This window comes from Mandrillus leucophaeus, unplaced genomic scaffold, assembly GCF_000951045.1.
Source record: "Mandrillus leucophaeus isolate KB7577 unplaced genomic scaffold, Mleu.le_1.0 Scaffold1599, whole genome shotgun sequence".
Lineage (NCBI taxonomy): Eukaryota > Metazoa > Chordata > Mammalia > Primates > Cercopithecidae > Mandrillus > Mandrillus leucophaeus.
The window spans coordinates 186,616-203,348 of record NW_012101586.1 but is presented as its reverse complement, the minus strand read 5'-3'; the positions used below and the strand labels follow the sequence as shown (position 1 = coordinate 203,348).

General features: G+C 42.0%; 1 gene segment (V, D, J or C); it reads left to right on the top strand.

Annotated features, from left to right (window-relative positions):
* Positions 1 to 480: 480 nt before the first annotated feature.
* The window catches only part of LOC105536473, a 27,341-nt gene continuing 11,088 nt past the window's right edge, over positions 481 to 16,733 (top strand). The window contains 3 exon segments of the V gene segment in view: positions 481 to 554; positions 919 to 1,215; positions 11,331 to 11,336. Coding sequence covers positions 506 to 554; positions 919 to 1,215; positions 11,331 to 11,336 — 352 coding nt within the window.

The following is a 16,733-nucleotide window of genomic DNA, read 5'->3' as shown; positions in this document are numbered from 1 at the left end:
TGGAAACAGCAGATACCAGACAGCCCTTGAACTGGCTCCAAGCCGCTTTTTATTTGCCTGCTCTCAGTCCAGCAGTGCTAGTGGGGATGGGGCTGTTTGGTTCTCTAGATTGACTAGGAGGGAATCAAGTCAGATGGCATTCACCTCCCAGAGATGCATCCTGGATACACATTTCCACATGGTCAGGGTTCTGGTGCTTTCTTACAGTCATGCCCTACACAGTGTGTCCCTATAAAAGGTCCCAACTTTCCCCTTCAGATCCTTCTTCCCTTGATTGTGGGCAAACTTGACTGAATCTCTCTGTTTTGTTCCAAGGGACAATTTATATCACATTGTTCACAGAAGAGATATTCTCCCTGCCCCATCAACCTTTTCCACGCCACTGCACCCACCAGGGGATTTGCATTTTGTCCCCTAGGGAGGATCTTCCCTCGTGAGTCTGAGATAAAAACTCATCTCTAACCTTGCCTTGACTGATCAGGACTCCTCAGGTCACCTTCTCACAATGAGGCTCCCTGCTCAGCTTCTGGGGCTGCTGGTGCTCTGGCTCCCTGGTAAGGACCGAAGGAGATGAGGGAGGAGAATTGGTTGGGAGGTGAGCTCTGTGGGCTCCACAGCTTCACATGTTTATTCCAATAATATGATGGAGTCACATGGTCTATGTTCCAGGGAATGGAATTCATGTTTGTCTTATGAGTAATCAGGATTCACCTCCAGGGAACGATGACCAGTGCTCTGATTCAGAAAATAAAGAGTTCCCTGCTGGCTAGTAAATAATGGGTTTATTTTTGAAAGTCTACTTTTCATGATATAAATCAAAACTTTAAAATGTAACTGTAAATTAATATCAGAAGAGAAATTATGAAAGTTGCTCATAATGTATCTATATAAACTTGCACTGCTCTGTTATTTTTTCAGGGACCAGTGGGGATATTGTGATGACCCAGACTCCACTCTCCCTGCCCGTCACCCTTGGAGAGCCGGCCTCCATCTCCTGCAGGTCTAGTCAGAGCCTCCTGCATAGTGATGGGTACACCTATTTGGACTGGTACGTGCAGAAGCCAGGCCAGTCTCCACAGCTCCTGATCTATTTGGTTTCCAACCGGGCCTCTGGAGTCCCAGACAGGTTCAGTGGCAGTGGGTCAGGCACTGATTTCACACTGAAAATCAGCCGGGTGGAGGCTGAGGATGTTGGGGTTTATTACTGCATGCAAGGTACACAGCTTCCTCCCACAGTGCTACATCCTCGAACAGAAACCTCCCTGTTGGGTTGGCCCAACTGCCCACATGTGCCGCTTGTCTTGGGGAAGCAGCTGAGCAGAGTCTCTGAGTCTGCAGAAGAGAAGGCTGTTGGAGACGTCAGGGCGGCGTTTGCTGCTGAGGATGCTGGTCCATGAGAACCTCAGCAGCATTTCAGATCCCACATGTTAAGGCCCCACCAGCTGCCACAGCCTGCGGAAGGCATCAGGAGGAGGAGAATTCATGCGGGGCCACGTGCCCTGGGAGCAACCGGCTATGATGAAGGGAGAGTGAATGAAAGCTCCTATCCTCACTGTCCCTGTCTTGCCCACATTTATCAAGTTCATGCAGCTGTCAGAACAACCAGACCATGGATGCAGTTTAGTGACAACACAGGTAGAACACATATGGGAAATGACCAACTTGGAGTTTATTTCATGCACAATGACACTTAGTCATATTTGGAAACTCATTGTATCCCATCTCCCTGATTCTACTCTCCGACTCGCACTAAACCCTCCTCTCCAGTGTCTTACAGGAGAAAGCATTCTACACAAGCTGTGTGCAGGGGAGTATGGCTAAGGACACTCAGTAAAAATGTTTGATGCTGGATTATTCAAATAGACTTTATAAACTCATGGTCGGTATGAAATCCTGATGTCCAAAAATGGTTACTCTTAATTATTTGGCAAGTGGAAAGCGAGTTTTCACAATTCCAAAAGTGGCCTTTAAAAATAACTGCATAAACTCAAAGAGAAAAAATAAAAGTTTATTTCAAGTACAAAGGAAACATTCGAAATTATGTGAGATTTTTATTTCTCTTCCAAATTCTAAAAGTTTTGAAAGTAGATAGGTTAAGTTCTATTTTAGAGTGGAAATTTATTACTGTGTTTTCATAAGAAAAGATTTCAAAGAAACCATTTTTTTTTTTTTTTTGAAATGGAGTCTTGCTGTGTTGCCCAAGCTGGAGTGCAGTGAGTGGTCTCGGCTCACTGCAAGCTCCACCTCCCGTGTTCAAGCCATTCTCCTGCCTCAGCCTCCCTAGTAGCTGGAACTACAGGCACCTGCCACCACGCCTGGCTAATTTTTTGTATTTTTAATAGAGACGGGATTTCACTGTGTTAGCCAAGATGGTCTCAATCTCCTGACCTCGTAATCCACCCTCCTCGGCTTCCTAAAGTGCTGGGATTATAGGCATGAGCCACCACGCCCAGCCAGAAATGCATTCTTTTCACATTTTATGTCATTACCTGGAAATGAATCTAATTTCTATGTTTCAGATGTCAATGCATGGAACATGTATGCTTTTCATAGATTTTAGTAAACAGTGTTCTAAATGATACTGAACCCCATAATGAGTCATGTGAGCTACACGTCATAACACCGTGTGATAGACACAAAACAATGACTGAATCAACGGAAGAAGATCCGCTTCAGGCTAAGGGTATAAAGTACACTTGAGATGCTTGTTTATTCCAAGATAACGGTTTCCTTAGTAAGTGCAATTAGAATTCCGAAGTTCCATTTCTGTTAGGTTTAAAAATTCTATGGCAAAAATTGTATGCATATCAATCACTCTGGAACCCTCAAATGAAAAATAAGTGACAAAATATGTTTTTAAAAGTGCTGATAAATGCATAATTGAGCTTAAAAGTCATTATAAAGAATGCAGTTAAAGAACACAAAGTGTGATGGGGTGCAGTGGCTTGCGCCTGTAATCCAAGCACTTTGACGCAGGTGAATCTGCTGAAGTCAAGAGTTTAGGACTAGCCTGGCCAACATGGTGAAACTGTCTCTACTAAAAGTATAAAAATTTGCCAGGCGTGGTGGCATGCACCTGTAATTCCAGCTACTCAGGAGGCTGAGGGAGGAGAATCACTTCAATCCGGAAGGCGGAGGTTGCAATGAGCTGAGATCATGCCACTTCACTCTAAACTGGTTAACAAAGTGAGATTCTGTCAAAAAAAAAAAAAAATTGTAAGTAGTATGACCCAGAGCTAAGCAATGTTATCGTCATCTTTAGCCCTCATGTGATTGACAGCTTCTAGTGAACTTGAATTTCTGCTTTGCCATGAGACACAGGATTAGTCCCAACCCATTTAACATGGTTAGATAATTTAACAAACAAAGAAACAACTTATGTAATGCTGATGTAACAAACGGCTACACTGTGAAAACAAATGGTGAAAGGTGAACTATCCCCTAAACCTGAGAGAAGATACAAGGAAAATCAAAATTGGCTGGTACAAAAAAGCCTTTAGTTCCCATTGACCAAGTGTGACCAGGTTTCTCTGTCTGTGCCAAGGCAGTGCAGAGGCAGGCACGTGGCCTTGGTGGTGTCATTGGCTCTTCTCCATGAGGTCACTCAGGTGGGCAGGAGGCACGACCACCCTCAGCCCAAAGCTTTCTCCTTCCTCACAGTCTTTGCCCCCACGCCCATCCTCAGCAGCATGAGTGGAACAGAGTGAAAGGAAAGTTGTTTTCTTCTAAAGATCAAAAATCTTGAACTTGCAAATAGAAATAAATGTTATTTTTGCTCCAAGTACACATTTGAGAAATCTTCCATTGAGTGCACCTGATGATAAACCCACATTCTTTTGTGTGTTTTAATCTGAAAATGTATTTATATGATTCTTGGAAATACTTTTTGAGTATAAAATTATATTTTAGCAGCTTATTTCAAGTTGTTATTTACGGTATGATAATTCCTCTCAAAATGTCATCGATTTAAAAAATAATAATCGTTGCTCTGTCCTCCACTTAAAGTAATTTCTCTATTTAACCTCATCAGACTCCTTTTAAGCTCTTAAACTCATCTTTTTTTTTTTTTTTTACTGATTTGATACATTAAGTCAATTTATTATTTATGATAAATTTATGTATGTAATTATTTTCGGTATCACAAGTAGAAAAAGCCTGTAAGTTGCTATGCCGAGAACCTGCCTCTAGATGGCAAACAAACCCCACAATACACAAGAGAGCCAAGTTCTAACAAACCCTGGGAAAGGAAGAGGGCTACTGTCCCATTAACAAATTGGAGCCCTTAAGGCAAGAATGAGGTGGAACATCTGGAACATATAAGAGGAGACATCAGGCTGCGGAGCAGTGGGGAACCTGCTCTGTGCTCTGAGACTGAAAGCCCAGCCTTGCCTCTCACCGCTGCCTTGACTGTGTCCCCATCTGTTGTGAAGTGAATGGTGTCTTCTGAATTCATCCTGAGCCCTAATTGCTGAAAAGTGTAAGACCTGGAACGTGGGGATTATACTCATCTTCCCAACACCAACCTGATGCTCAGGAAGGAGACTCTTGTTTTCTCTTAGGATTCTTTTAATCACCAAGATTTTGTCTCTACTGCACATTTCCCTTTCCTGATTGTCCCTCTCTACTGACAGAAGATGGCCCAGGGGATTCACTACTGAGTCTCAAGCTCTTACCCAAAACCCTCAGTCTAGTGTTGCTTTTTTCCTTCACACTATTTTTGTTTGTTTGTTTTCTCGTAATCATCTTAGCAATAAAATATCACTTTTTTATTCCTATCTATTACAGATGCTATCTTAGTTACAATGGTTGCCTTCTGAATAATAAATGGTCTTTCAAAATGATGTTAAGAGATCCAAATTCATGTGCTTCAGAAGTTGCAAGAAGCTCTGTCTAGCCCGGGTGCCAGTGACTCTCCCAGAGTGTTCCATGCAGCTAGCCCCACAGAGTCCCTCTGTGCTGTCATATCACCCACTGCTTTCTGTGAATGAGATATTCTCATAAGAATCCTGGTGGATGCTCTTTGAGCCAGTTTCCACACAAATCCCACGAAAGCTGAGGACCACAGGTGCCTGAAGACAATCGCAGTTAGGTAGACTCATAGCTCATGACTGTCCTCTGCAGACACAGCTTCTCCTTGGATGGCTGAGGTTTGTCACTGACTGTGTCCGTCGTTGTGCATGACAACAGGAGACAGAGCAGGTCTGTAAGTAGCCCTGCAAGCCAGGTTCTGTGCAAGCCCTCCTGTGTGAGTCCCTCTTACCTGGACATAGGTGTGTGAACCAAAAATGAAACTCCAAGCTCCCTAGCCAACCGCATAAACTCCTTCTCTCAATCAAGAACACTCCAAAATCAACCTGAAATACAGTACAGTCCATGATGGGAATGGATGATCAGATATGCCTTAACTGACTATCCTCTCTTTAAAATTCAGGTACAACTGACCAGTGTTTAATGTTAAAACAGAGACCTTGAGACTGACAAAGCAAAGTCTTTATAGCAATAAGATACCAACATGACAGATGCCAGGCCTCAGGGAAATCAAAGTATTTTCCCCAAGACATTTGTATTTAATGTATTTGAAAATGCCTCTGCTAAGTTGTTTCTTGTGGGGAAAATCTACCTTCTGTAGAGAATCCTGTCCCTTTTCGAGTCTCTTTCGTGGCCCAGAGAGATTTAACTAGCAGTCTGGCACCTTTTAAGTCTGCTAAGAAACCATTACAGTCTATTCTTTCTGAAGCCTGCTATCCGGAGGCTTCATCTGCATGATGAAACCTTGGCTCCACAACCCTTTCTGTTGACTCAGTAACAGGACTGTATTCTGGATGTTTTAAGAGAGAGAATTCAATATCCGGCTTCCCATCTTTCTCATGTTCCCACATTCGTGGCTCCATGGCCCCTTCCTCCATCACTCCAGCACCCCTCTCTGTTGCCCCAGCTCCTCTCTGGATGTGACCGTTCTCCCTCCCTGTTATAAGGACACTTGTGATTGTGCTGGTCTCACCCAGATAATTCAGGATACTCTCCTGACCTCAAAATTCTTGACCATGTCTGTCAAGTTACATTTGGCATATTCATAAGTAATAATCATAGATTCCAGATATTAGGACAATGTTGTGTATAGGGGGTATATTATTCATTTCACCAACAACTCTCATTACCCCACGATGATCTTACCCTAAGGTAGAATAAAAAATATCACAAGGCAGATTTAGGAGGCAGTGAACCTAGAGAAATCCTGAGACTCTAGGACTCTCTGATGTGTGAATGCCAAGTTCTGGGGGATTCTGATTCTCTGCTTTTAGTGGACTTGATGGTGTGTAGCAATTTGTGGAAGTCTTCTTTGATTTTGTGACCAAGAAAAAGAAAACAAATCTCTGCTAAAATCAAATCTAAGAAAGATTGCCAAAGGGAATTTAAGTATTTCTTAAATTTTCTGAGTTTCTGTAGACATCAAAACATGAGTAGTGGAATAAGTGAAACCAAAGATGCCCTCCAAGGATTAGGAATATTTCAGTGCCTTAGGTTGGATACCCTAGTAAGAAGGATGACAAATATTCCCATGGGAAGCAGTATATTTACAAAGTACAGGAAACGAGCAAGTGAGCAAGGGAAGAGAGGAGGGACAGTGAAAGGTGTTTCAGCAAGGAGTCACCTCTGAGGATGACTAGAGGTCACGCCCACACAGAAACAGAAAAAAAAATGCCTCTGTTATTCCACCTGAGAATTTAGGGAGCTGGGGTATGTGTACACCTCCCTTGTCATCACTGATTGATAGCTGTCCTAGGGGATGCTAATTCCAGGCCATGAGGTCCACCAAATTTGCAGGCTGAGTTGCCTTCCCCAGGTTCAGAGAGAGCAGTGAGGGGCAGAAAGGACCATAAAGAGTCAGCTGAAATAGAATGATTGGAAACGCCAAGGTGTAGTAACAATGACTGCCAAAATTATGCAGAAAAAAAAGTGCATTTGAATCCAGAGCTGTATCTCTCTGAATCTGGATATTTGGGTCCGGACATGCTGTTCAGTAGTCATTTCCCTGAAATCCAGTCCCCTGGAAAATCAGCAGGAGGTTTGTGCACAGGCTGCACTACCTTGATCTGGCCACTCCTACTTGTGCATTTCTTCGATGCCTCAAGCACTTACTTCCTCTGCAGACAAGTAATACTTCACAAGAGAAATACTCTATGGAGTCCTTGGGCTTAAGTCCATTGATAGTGATGTAGTTGGCCTCACCTCCCCTGCTGCTGAATCAGCATGGTATCAGCAGAAACCAGGGAAAGCCCCTAAGCTCCTGATCTATGCTGCATCCAGTTTGCAAAGTGGGATCCCCTCTCGGTTCAGTGGCAATGGATCTGGGACAGATTTCACTCTCACCATCAGCAGCCTGCAGCCTGAAGATTTTGCCACTTATTACTGTCAACAGCATTACAGTTACCCTCCCACAGTGTTAGAGGTCATAGTATAAACCCCCAAGGAAGCAGATGTGTGAGCCTGGGCTGCTCCAGATGCTCCTCCTGGTGCCTCCATTAGCTGAGAGCATTTCTCGAAGTCAGTCAAGTTTTGAATGTCATTGGGAGGTTTTTGTAGGGAGGCCAGGGAGGCTCCTCTGAACCCTAAGCCTCTTTCATCATCATCCCCAGCAGAAAAGACGTTTACAACCCCTGTCCTGGCAGAATAAAGAAGAGAGATAAGTCCACCTGAGGAGTCTATGTTATGGGATAATTAGAATTCATATAGAAAAAGAGAAGCTACTCTCAGTATTCCAATTGACTAAATTAGAATTGACTAAATTCAAATTGACTAAATTAAAGTCTAAATCACAGTCTTTCTGAAGCCTACAGTATGTCATTTATGAAGCATGTACTAGAGACAGGAGATTCTCAGGTGCTCCTCCAGAAGCCCGTGTGCACCTGCCCCAGGTGGTATGTGCTGAGTACCGTGTGATGATCCTCACACATGTCTGGGAAGTCCAGGGTAGAGGTGCTGCTGCTCTCAGCTGCCTGTAGCACATCTCCAGGTGACTCTCCAGTCCACACCTAACTGCATGTGTTTTACTTCAGGTGTCAGTGTACATGAATCCACCACTCTGACTTCCCAGTGTCATGGGAGGGCAACTCGTTGACCAACTCTGAAGAAACCATAGATAGCAAAGGAGCTTTGGAAAATGTGCTTCCAGAAGTGATAGTAGTGATGGGAAATTGACAGCTGACAGGCCAGCAAGGTTACCCTTTTCACAAGGCTTAACATTTCTCCTGTTACAGATTGTCCCAGAATGCACTAGACTGTGCTTTTGAGTTTCAGCAGCAAGTCTGAGTTCATAGCAAGAAAGGGTCATTAAGTCATAGATGAAGCAGAAAAATCAGGATATTGTATGAAACATATTATAACACTGTGTGTGGTAGCTCATGCCTGTAATCCGGAGAACTTTGAGAGGCTAAGGCAGGAGAATTGCTTCATCCTAGGAGTTTGAGATTGAACTGGTGTTGGGAAGAGGCCCCCAAATCTGGCCATAAACAGTCCCTAAAACTGGCCATAAAAAAAGTCTCTGCAGCACTGTGACATGCTCCTGATGGCTATGATGCCCACGCAGAAGGTGGTTAGTTTACCAGAATGAGGGCAAGGAACACCTGGCCCACCCAGGGTGGAAAACTGCTTAAGGCATTCCTAAACCACAAACAATAGCATGAGCTGTCTGTGCCTTAAGGACATGTTCCTGCTGCAGATAGCTAGCCAGAGCCCATCCCTTTGTTTCCCATAAGGAATGTCTTTAGTTAATCTATAGTCTATAGAAACAATGCTTATCACTGGTTTACTGTCAATAAATATGTAGGTAAAACTCTGTGGGTCTCAGCTCTGAAGGCTGTCAGTCCCTCGATTCCCACTCCACACTCTATATTTCCGTGTGTGTGTCTTTAATTTCTCTGATGCCACTGGGTTAGATTCTCCACTACTGAGCTGGTCTCGGCAAGTGGTGTCCACATGTGGGGCTCAAAACAGGGTTGAAGGGTTGCTAGAGTGATCGTTGGAGAAAGCGGAACTATGCTGGAGGACACCTGAGTACTCTTAAGCAATCCCTGTGGTGAGTAAGAAGGGGAACTCGGAAGCATCAGGGTAACAATGGGACAAGTGTCAGCCTTGTTTGTTCCACCTTGGAACATTTTCACACTGATGATAAGGAAGAAGGAGAGTATAACAAAGTAACAGAAGAGCTGACAGAGCAGGTTTGTTTGCCAGCTAAATCTAAAGTGGCAAAAGAGGGAGAGGTTTATCCCTCCCTTTCTGCACCCCCTCATTAGTTTGAAGAAAAAGAGTAGCCTGACCCTCCAGATCCTTCTTTTCCGGAGGACACTGGGTGAAAAGTGGTTGCTCCAGTGACGGTTCAAGCGGCACCTTGAGCGATCACTCTCATTTCTATTCAGGCAGGAATCCAGCAAGGTAGACATGAGGGTGACATAGAGACTTCACAGTTCCCTGTTAGAATACACCCCTCAGATCAACAGGGAAGTGTTATAGCTACATTTGAGCCTTTTCCTTTTGAATTACTCAAAGAATTTTAACAAGCTGTTAATCAATATGGACCAGGTTCTCCTTTTGTAATGGGATTGTTACAGAATGTTGATGTCTCCAGCTGGATGATTCCTCCTGACTGGGATGCTCTTACCTGAACTTGTCTGTCTCCTGCTCAGTTCCTACAATTTAAAACTTGGTGGGCAGATGAAGCTTCCACTCAGGCTGCTTACAATGCCTGGCCCAACCGCAAATCAATATGACTGCAGAGCAACTTTTGGGGATCAGTGGCTGGGCTGGTTTAGATGCACAGGTGATTATGCAGGAAGATGACATAGAGCATCTTAGAGGAGTGTGCATTAGAGCTTGGGAAAAAAATCACTTCAGGAGGAGGACAATACCCTTCCTAATACCCTAATTCTCTTTGGCAAATGGACGTCACATGTGTTCCTTGTTTGGGAGACTAGCTTATGTACATGTATGTTTGGGCACATTTTCTCACTTTGTCTGGGCTACATACCAATCAGGAGAGTCTCCTGTCTGTGTTAAACGTCACCTTTTGCTGTGCTTTGCAGTGATGGCCATTCCGTCTTCTATTAAAACAGATAATGCCCCAGGGTATACCAGCCAAGTTCTAGCTACATTTTTCTCTATATGGAATATTAAACACATTACTCATATCCGATATAATTCTCAAGTACAGGCCATAGTGGAAAGAATGTATCTCTCCCTGAAACAGCAGTTGCAGATGCAAACGGTGGGAAACAGGGACTATGGGACACCCCATATGCAATTGAATCTAGCATTATTGACTTTAAATATTTTGAGTCTGCCTAAAGGCCAGATGCTATCAGCAGCTGAACAGCATCTACAGAAACCAGCTGCAAAGACAGAAGCAGAACAACTGGTTTGGTGGAGAGATCTGATAACAAAAAGTTGGGAAATAGGTAAAATAATAACATGGGGTACAGATTACACTTGTGTTTCTCCAGGACTGAATCAATAGCCAACTTGGATACCACCAAGACACCTGAAACTTTATCATGAGCCAGATGCCAAAGAAGAGATTCTGGGGGGAACCCGAGGACCCCCGATTTCAGCTATGTTGAGACTGACACTGAGGAGTCTCAGTGTCACGAGCAACACCCGTCGAATACAACCACCCACTTGGGAAGAGACCAAGAACCTGTCATAGGTGGTGGAAGAAAACCTGAGGAAAGCGGGACAACCAGTCACAATGAGTGATTTAACGATAGCTGTGATAGCAGGAATCACCATTGCGGTGAGTATTACTTCAGCAAGGGCTGACACAGAGAACAACTATACTTATTGGACATATTTCCCTATTCCACCACTTCTATGGCCTGTAATTTGGCTGGACCCCCCCACTGGAGGTATACACTAATGACAGCTCTTGGGTGCTTGGTTCTGCAGATAAAAGAGGCCCATCTCACCCACGTGAGGATGGAACTGTTATGAATATTTCTTTAGGATTAGAACATCCACGTATCTGTTTGGAAAAGGCCACTAATTGCCTACCCCCTCAATATCAATCTTGGCTGATGATAATGCCTGGATGTAATCACTCTATGACACACTTATACATGCTTTCTGGTCTCAGTATTTACCATAAGAAATCTACTCCTATAATTGAGGCATACTGCCCTGAAAAACCTGTTTGTAAACAGTATTGGACCTGGTCAGAAAAAATGAACGTACTTCTTTAGGAAGGTTGCATTGCAGAACAGGCAGAGGTGTGGTGCAAGAATTCCTATGGAATCATTGTTGATTGATTCCCCTAAGGGGATGTTTAGCTTGAATTGCAGCTCTCAGTCTGCATGCCATGGCCACACCACGTTCAGATGGTCTGAACGAAACAGTCAGATGGTAGAAATGATAAGAAGTATGGCAAGAGTTGCTATTATCTGGAAACATGGCGGTATAGTGGTACCTCAACCTCAAATGACATGGCCTGCTGTAGGAGCTAAAAATAAGGATTGGAGGAAACTATTAATGGCTCTTTATAAGATCAAGATTTAGGAAGGAAAATATACTATGCCATCACAATGTAATCCTAATTACATTTTTTTGTTGAAAACAATACAATTTGGATACAAAGTTGTGTTTGTCCTCCTTTTCTGTTGGTAATGGGCAATCTAAAGTTGGACATCCCTAATTATCATGGAACTTGCTTGGAATGTAGATTGTTCTCTTGTGTAAACTCTTCCTTGTTTAATACTAATCATTCTATCCTAGTAGTGAGAGCTCAAGAAAGAGTATGGGTACTGGTGAAGTTTTCCCGTCATTGGGAAGTGTCTCCCTCTGTACATATTATTACAGAAATTCTTCATAAAATTTTGAGATGCTCTCAGCATTTCATTGCTACTTTAATCTTGGTTATTATGGGACAGATTTCTGTTACAGCTACTGCTGCGGCAGCTGGAGTCGCATGACATTCATCAGTGTAAACAGCAGATTTTGTAAATAAATGGCAGACCAAAGAATTCTACTCTGCTCTGGAACTCTCAATCTAAAATAGACCAAAAGATAGTTTATCAAATCAATGATCTCCAACAAACTGTAATGTGGCTAGGAGATCAAGTAGCTAGTTTGGAATATAGAATGCAGCTAAAATGGAACTGGAATACTTCTGACTTTTGTATCACTCCTCATCCTTATAATGAATCAGACATGAATGGGAAAGAATAAAAAAGCATCTAGAAGGACACTTTAGAAACATGTCTTTGGATATTGCAAAATTAAAACAACAAATATTTAAAGAATCCCAAACACATGACTTTAATGCCAGGAACCGGAGTGCTTGAAGGAGCTGCATATAGATTAGCAGCTATTAACCCATAAAAATGGATAAAAACACTTGGAGTCTCTGTGATTTCAATGATGATTGTGCTTTTAGTCAGTGGTGTTTGTCTTTGTATAGTTGGCGATGCAGATCCCGACTCCTGAGAAAAATAGTTTACCATGATAAAGCCACTTTTGCTTTTATCATCTTGCAAAAATGCAAAAGGGGACATGTTGGGAACAGGCGCCCAAATCTGGCCATAAACCGGCCCCCAAACTGGCCATAAAAAAAATCCCTGCAGCACTGTGACAGGCTTGTGATGGCTATGAGGTCCATGCTGAAGGTTGTTGGTTTACCAGAATGAGGACAAGGAACACCTGTCCCACCCAGGGTGGAAAACGCCTAAGGCGTTCCTAAACCACAAACAATACCATGAGCCATCTATGCTTAAGGACATGTTCCTGCTGCAGATAACTAGCCAGAGCCCATCCCTTTGTTTCCTGTAAGGAATGCTTTTAGTTAATCTATAGTCTGTAGAAACAATGTTTATCACTGGCTTGCTGTCAATATATACGAGGGTAAAACTCTGTTTGTGGCTCTCAGTTCTGAAGGCTGTCAGCCCCCTGATTCCCACTCCGCACTCTATATTTCTGTGTGTATGTCATTAATTCCTCTAGCAACACTGGGTTAGGGTCTCCACGACTGAGCTGGTCTCGGCAGACTGGGCAACATAGGAAGACTCTGTCTCCACACGCATGAAAAACATAGATAGATGAGAGGTAGATATATAGATAGATAGATAGATAGATAGATAGATAGATAGATAGATAGATAGATAGATAGATAGATAGATAGATAGAAAGATAGATGGAAAGATAGATAGATATAACAATCATTTGACAATCAAATAAGCCTTCTTTGACAAACAGGAAGACAACAAGAGAAAATCCTAAACATCGATATAGTATTTCTCCCCTTAATATGAAAGTCCTTTGCTTCTTAAAATTACCCAGAACCCAGCAGCACCTCAGCATCCCTGAGAGGGTGTTTTGCATGACACGTAGCAGGCCCACCTCAAATTTCCTGACAGACAATCTTCATTTTAACATGATAACAGGTGGTTATCTGGTATCTTTATCTGTTATAAAGTTTAACAAGCTATGTTTTAGGTGACATTTTAGCTAAAGAGATTTATGTTTTTCTCAATAAGGATGTTCAAGAAAATTTCACAGGAAGATTACATGTTGAAAACACACCCAGCTTTACTTTCAAATTGATGCAACATTGCATTTGAAAACACTTTGACGATTTCAAAGGTTGAAAAACCATAATTATATATCCATGGAATTATCAAATAACTAGATGTTTAAATAGAGTAAACATTTTTTGAAAGTTTAGTGATTACCTAGTGAAAGAACCAATTAAAATTGTGTGTGCCGATGTTAAAGTTTCTTGGACTTAGTTGTACCAAGTCAGCTTGGTTTGGGATGTTGTCTACTCCTGCGATCTGCCATGAGAATATTCTGCCCTGAGTAGTCACTGTCCTTCAGACTTGGCCTCATAAATGCAATCTATAGGCTGGAGACAAGCTCAGTTCCCTGTAGCCGAACCAACCAGCTGAGCCTTGCCTTGATCAGTCAATTGATTATTAAAATGAACATTCAGGAATGTGAAAATAAATATTTTAGTGTAATAAGACACTAAGAGTTTAAGTGGTTGATTGTCAATAATTTTTGTGCAAAAACTGACCAATACAGTATTTATACATCTACCTATTTAGATAGATGCATTTTATTAAAATAGATGGCATAAATATGAATATTTATTAATTCATGCACAGAGCTACTAAGACAACATTTAAAACATCAAAACTTAATACCAAAAAAAATCATGAAATTGATATCATTTGGGGAAATGTACATATTTGAGTGTATATAACATATATATTGGTGCATTTATATTTTTGAAAAATTGTTGACTGCATATACTTATATGTACAGATATTTATGTCTAAATAAGGCTATTTAAGTATATTTATATATACATTTATAGGCAACACATGCATAGTTACAAAGTAATTATGTAAAAATTAAATCTGTGAAGGTGATTTCAGTTTCCCCCCATAAAAACCCTGGTGCCCAAGACGTGGTATAGTATCTGCTCTGGCTACAGAAATTTCCTTTATAATTTGTAAACACTTTAAACACTCATCTAATGGATATGTACACCTTGAAATATTTTTCTAACTCAGTGGAGAGGTAAAGGGTTTGAATGGGGATAACTGCCTAATGTTACAAATGAATCATTGCATCCTATGGAAGTCCAATCATGCATATGTCCCCAACGATGCCATACTGGATGGAGATCTCATAACTGGGTGCTGTAGTGATGTCACACCACTGCTGTCATCAAGGATGCCCTGAGAGACTGGAAGTCACAATAGTGGGCAAACCCCAAGGGCGAAGTCACTGTACACTTTGCAATGAGAGATCAGCAATTCCGTAACATTTGCTATTGGTTTGCAGAGATCATCAGGCCTCAGAAGAAACAAAACTGAAGGACTGGAGACAAAGTTTGTTTGAAAGAGCTATGATTGCACCTTGGAAAATAGGTCAAGATAAAAAATAAATGCTTCTCAAATGAGTATTCATCTCTATTCCATTACTGTGGACGAGCTTTTAGTAATTAAGAGGATCAAATACTAGGACATCAGTCAGTCATGTTTCACAGCTTTTTTAGGAAGTCACATGAACCATAGAAATCCATACATGAGCACAAAAATATGAATTTCAGTTAATAAGGCTTGTATGCCTATGACTTTTCTGAGCATTCAACTTACCAAGTAGCATAACCCCTCCTGAACCACTAACATTATACCACACATCAGTGGTCAGACTAAAAACGCATGTCAAGTGAGTACAGTGGAAATAACCCAACATCCGAAGGACAGTGGTTGTTTTCCTGTATATGCATTTGCCTTTCTTGTCAGTCATGTTTCTGCCAGAACCATCTCTTGGAAGATTTCTGAGTGTTTTCATCAAAGTCAAGAAATCCTTACACCATTTAGCATTGGAATAAGCAACTTAAATATAGCAAAAAAAATAAAAATAAAAATAAAAATAAAAAAAGTGAAGCAACGTATGTTCACGATTTTGTCATGTGTCCAGGGGCAGCTGTCCTTACAGAAAGGAGAAAACTCATTACTAGTCAGGGAAAGCCAAAATACATACCCTTGTAATGTCAAATCGCTGTCTTACCAGATGTGCTGAGCCCTGAAACACCGATGTGTAAGACGTTGTTACCCCCATCAACAGAACAGGAGAATCTGAAAGATGACTATTTATTAGGGGTAGAGACAAGATTGAAACATTGTTCTTATTCACTCTTGTCTGGGGGTTTCTGGTTGATAGTTCTTAATTCAAAGATTTGGCATGATAATTACTGCATTAAATTGGAAAAAAAATGACAACCATGTGGCCATTTATTTCTCATTATGATACAGCACAAACTTTGAACACAGGGTCTTATGGTGTAGGCTGGGGTCATAGAGTCTGATAATCAAGGGGAAATAGGGTTCCTTTTCCATATTTTAGACGGGAAGTAGAGAATATGCGGAACCTAGAGGAATTTCAGAACTGTTTTTATTCAGTGACATTTCCACTGGTAAAAGTTTCTCTTAACTTCAACAGACTTCAGAATGAAGCTTTGAGTAATGCTGCTGAAGCATCGCATGCACTTGGATGCTAGTGCAGCAGAGGGGAGATGAAACCCACAGTGAGCTTAGGAGATGAGAACACCAAACACATCCTCTTGATCGGCTTGAGTTGAGAAGCACAAGAAATAGTCCATTCATTCTTTCTTACTTGTTCTATCACTGAATCAGTTGACCATGAGAGAAGCCACTGTGCCTGGTGAGGCAAAATTGTGTTTATTTTGATGGATTAGGTGACTTAAAATCAGATTGAAAAAGCAGAGGAGTGAGCTCAGACAGCTCCCAGCACTCATTTCCCTTCTCCCTGACACCTGTGTGTTTCAATGATCAAGAAAAGTCCAAAGCCGAGTGCAGTGGCTCACGCCTGTAATCCCAGCACTTTGGAAAGCTGAGGCAGGTGGATCACCTGAGGTCAGGATTTCGAGACCAGTCTGGTCAATATGGCAAAATCCCGTCTCCACCAAAAATACAAAAGTTTGCAAAGTGCTCTGGCGCAAGCCTGTAATCCCAACTACTCAGGAGACTGAGCCAGGAGAATCGCTTGAACCTGGGAGCCAGAGGTTGCAGTGAGCTGAGATCCAACCACTGCACTCTAGCCTGGGTGACAGAGCAAGACTCCTTAAAGAAAAGAAAAGAAAGAAAGGAAGGAAGGAAAGAAGGAAGGAAGGAAGGAAGGAAGGAAGGAAGGAAGGAAGGAAGGAAGGAAGGAAGGAA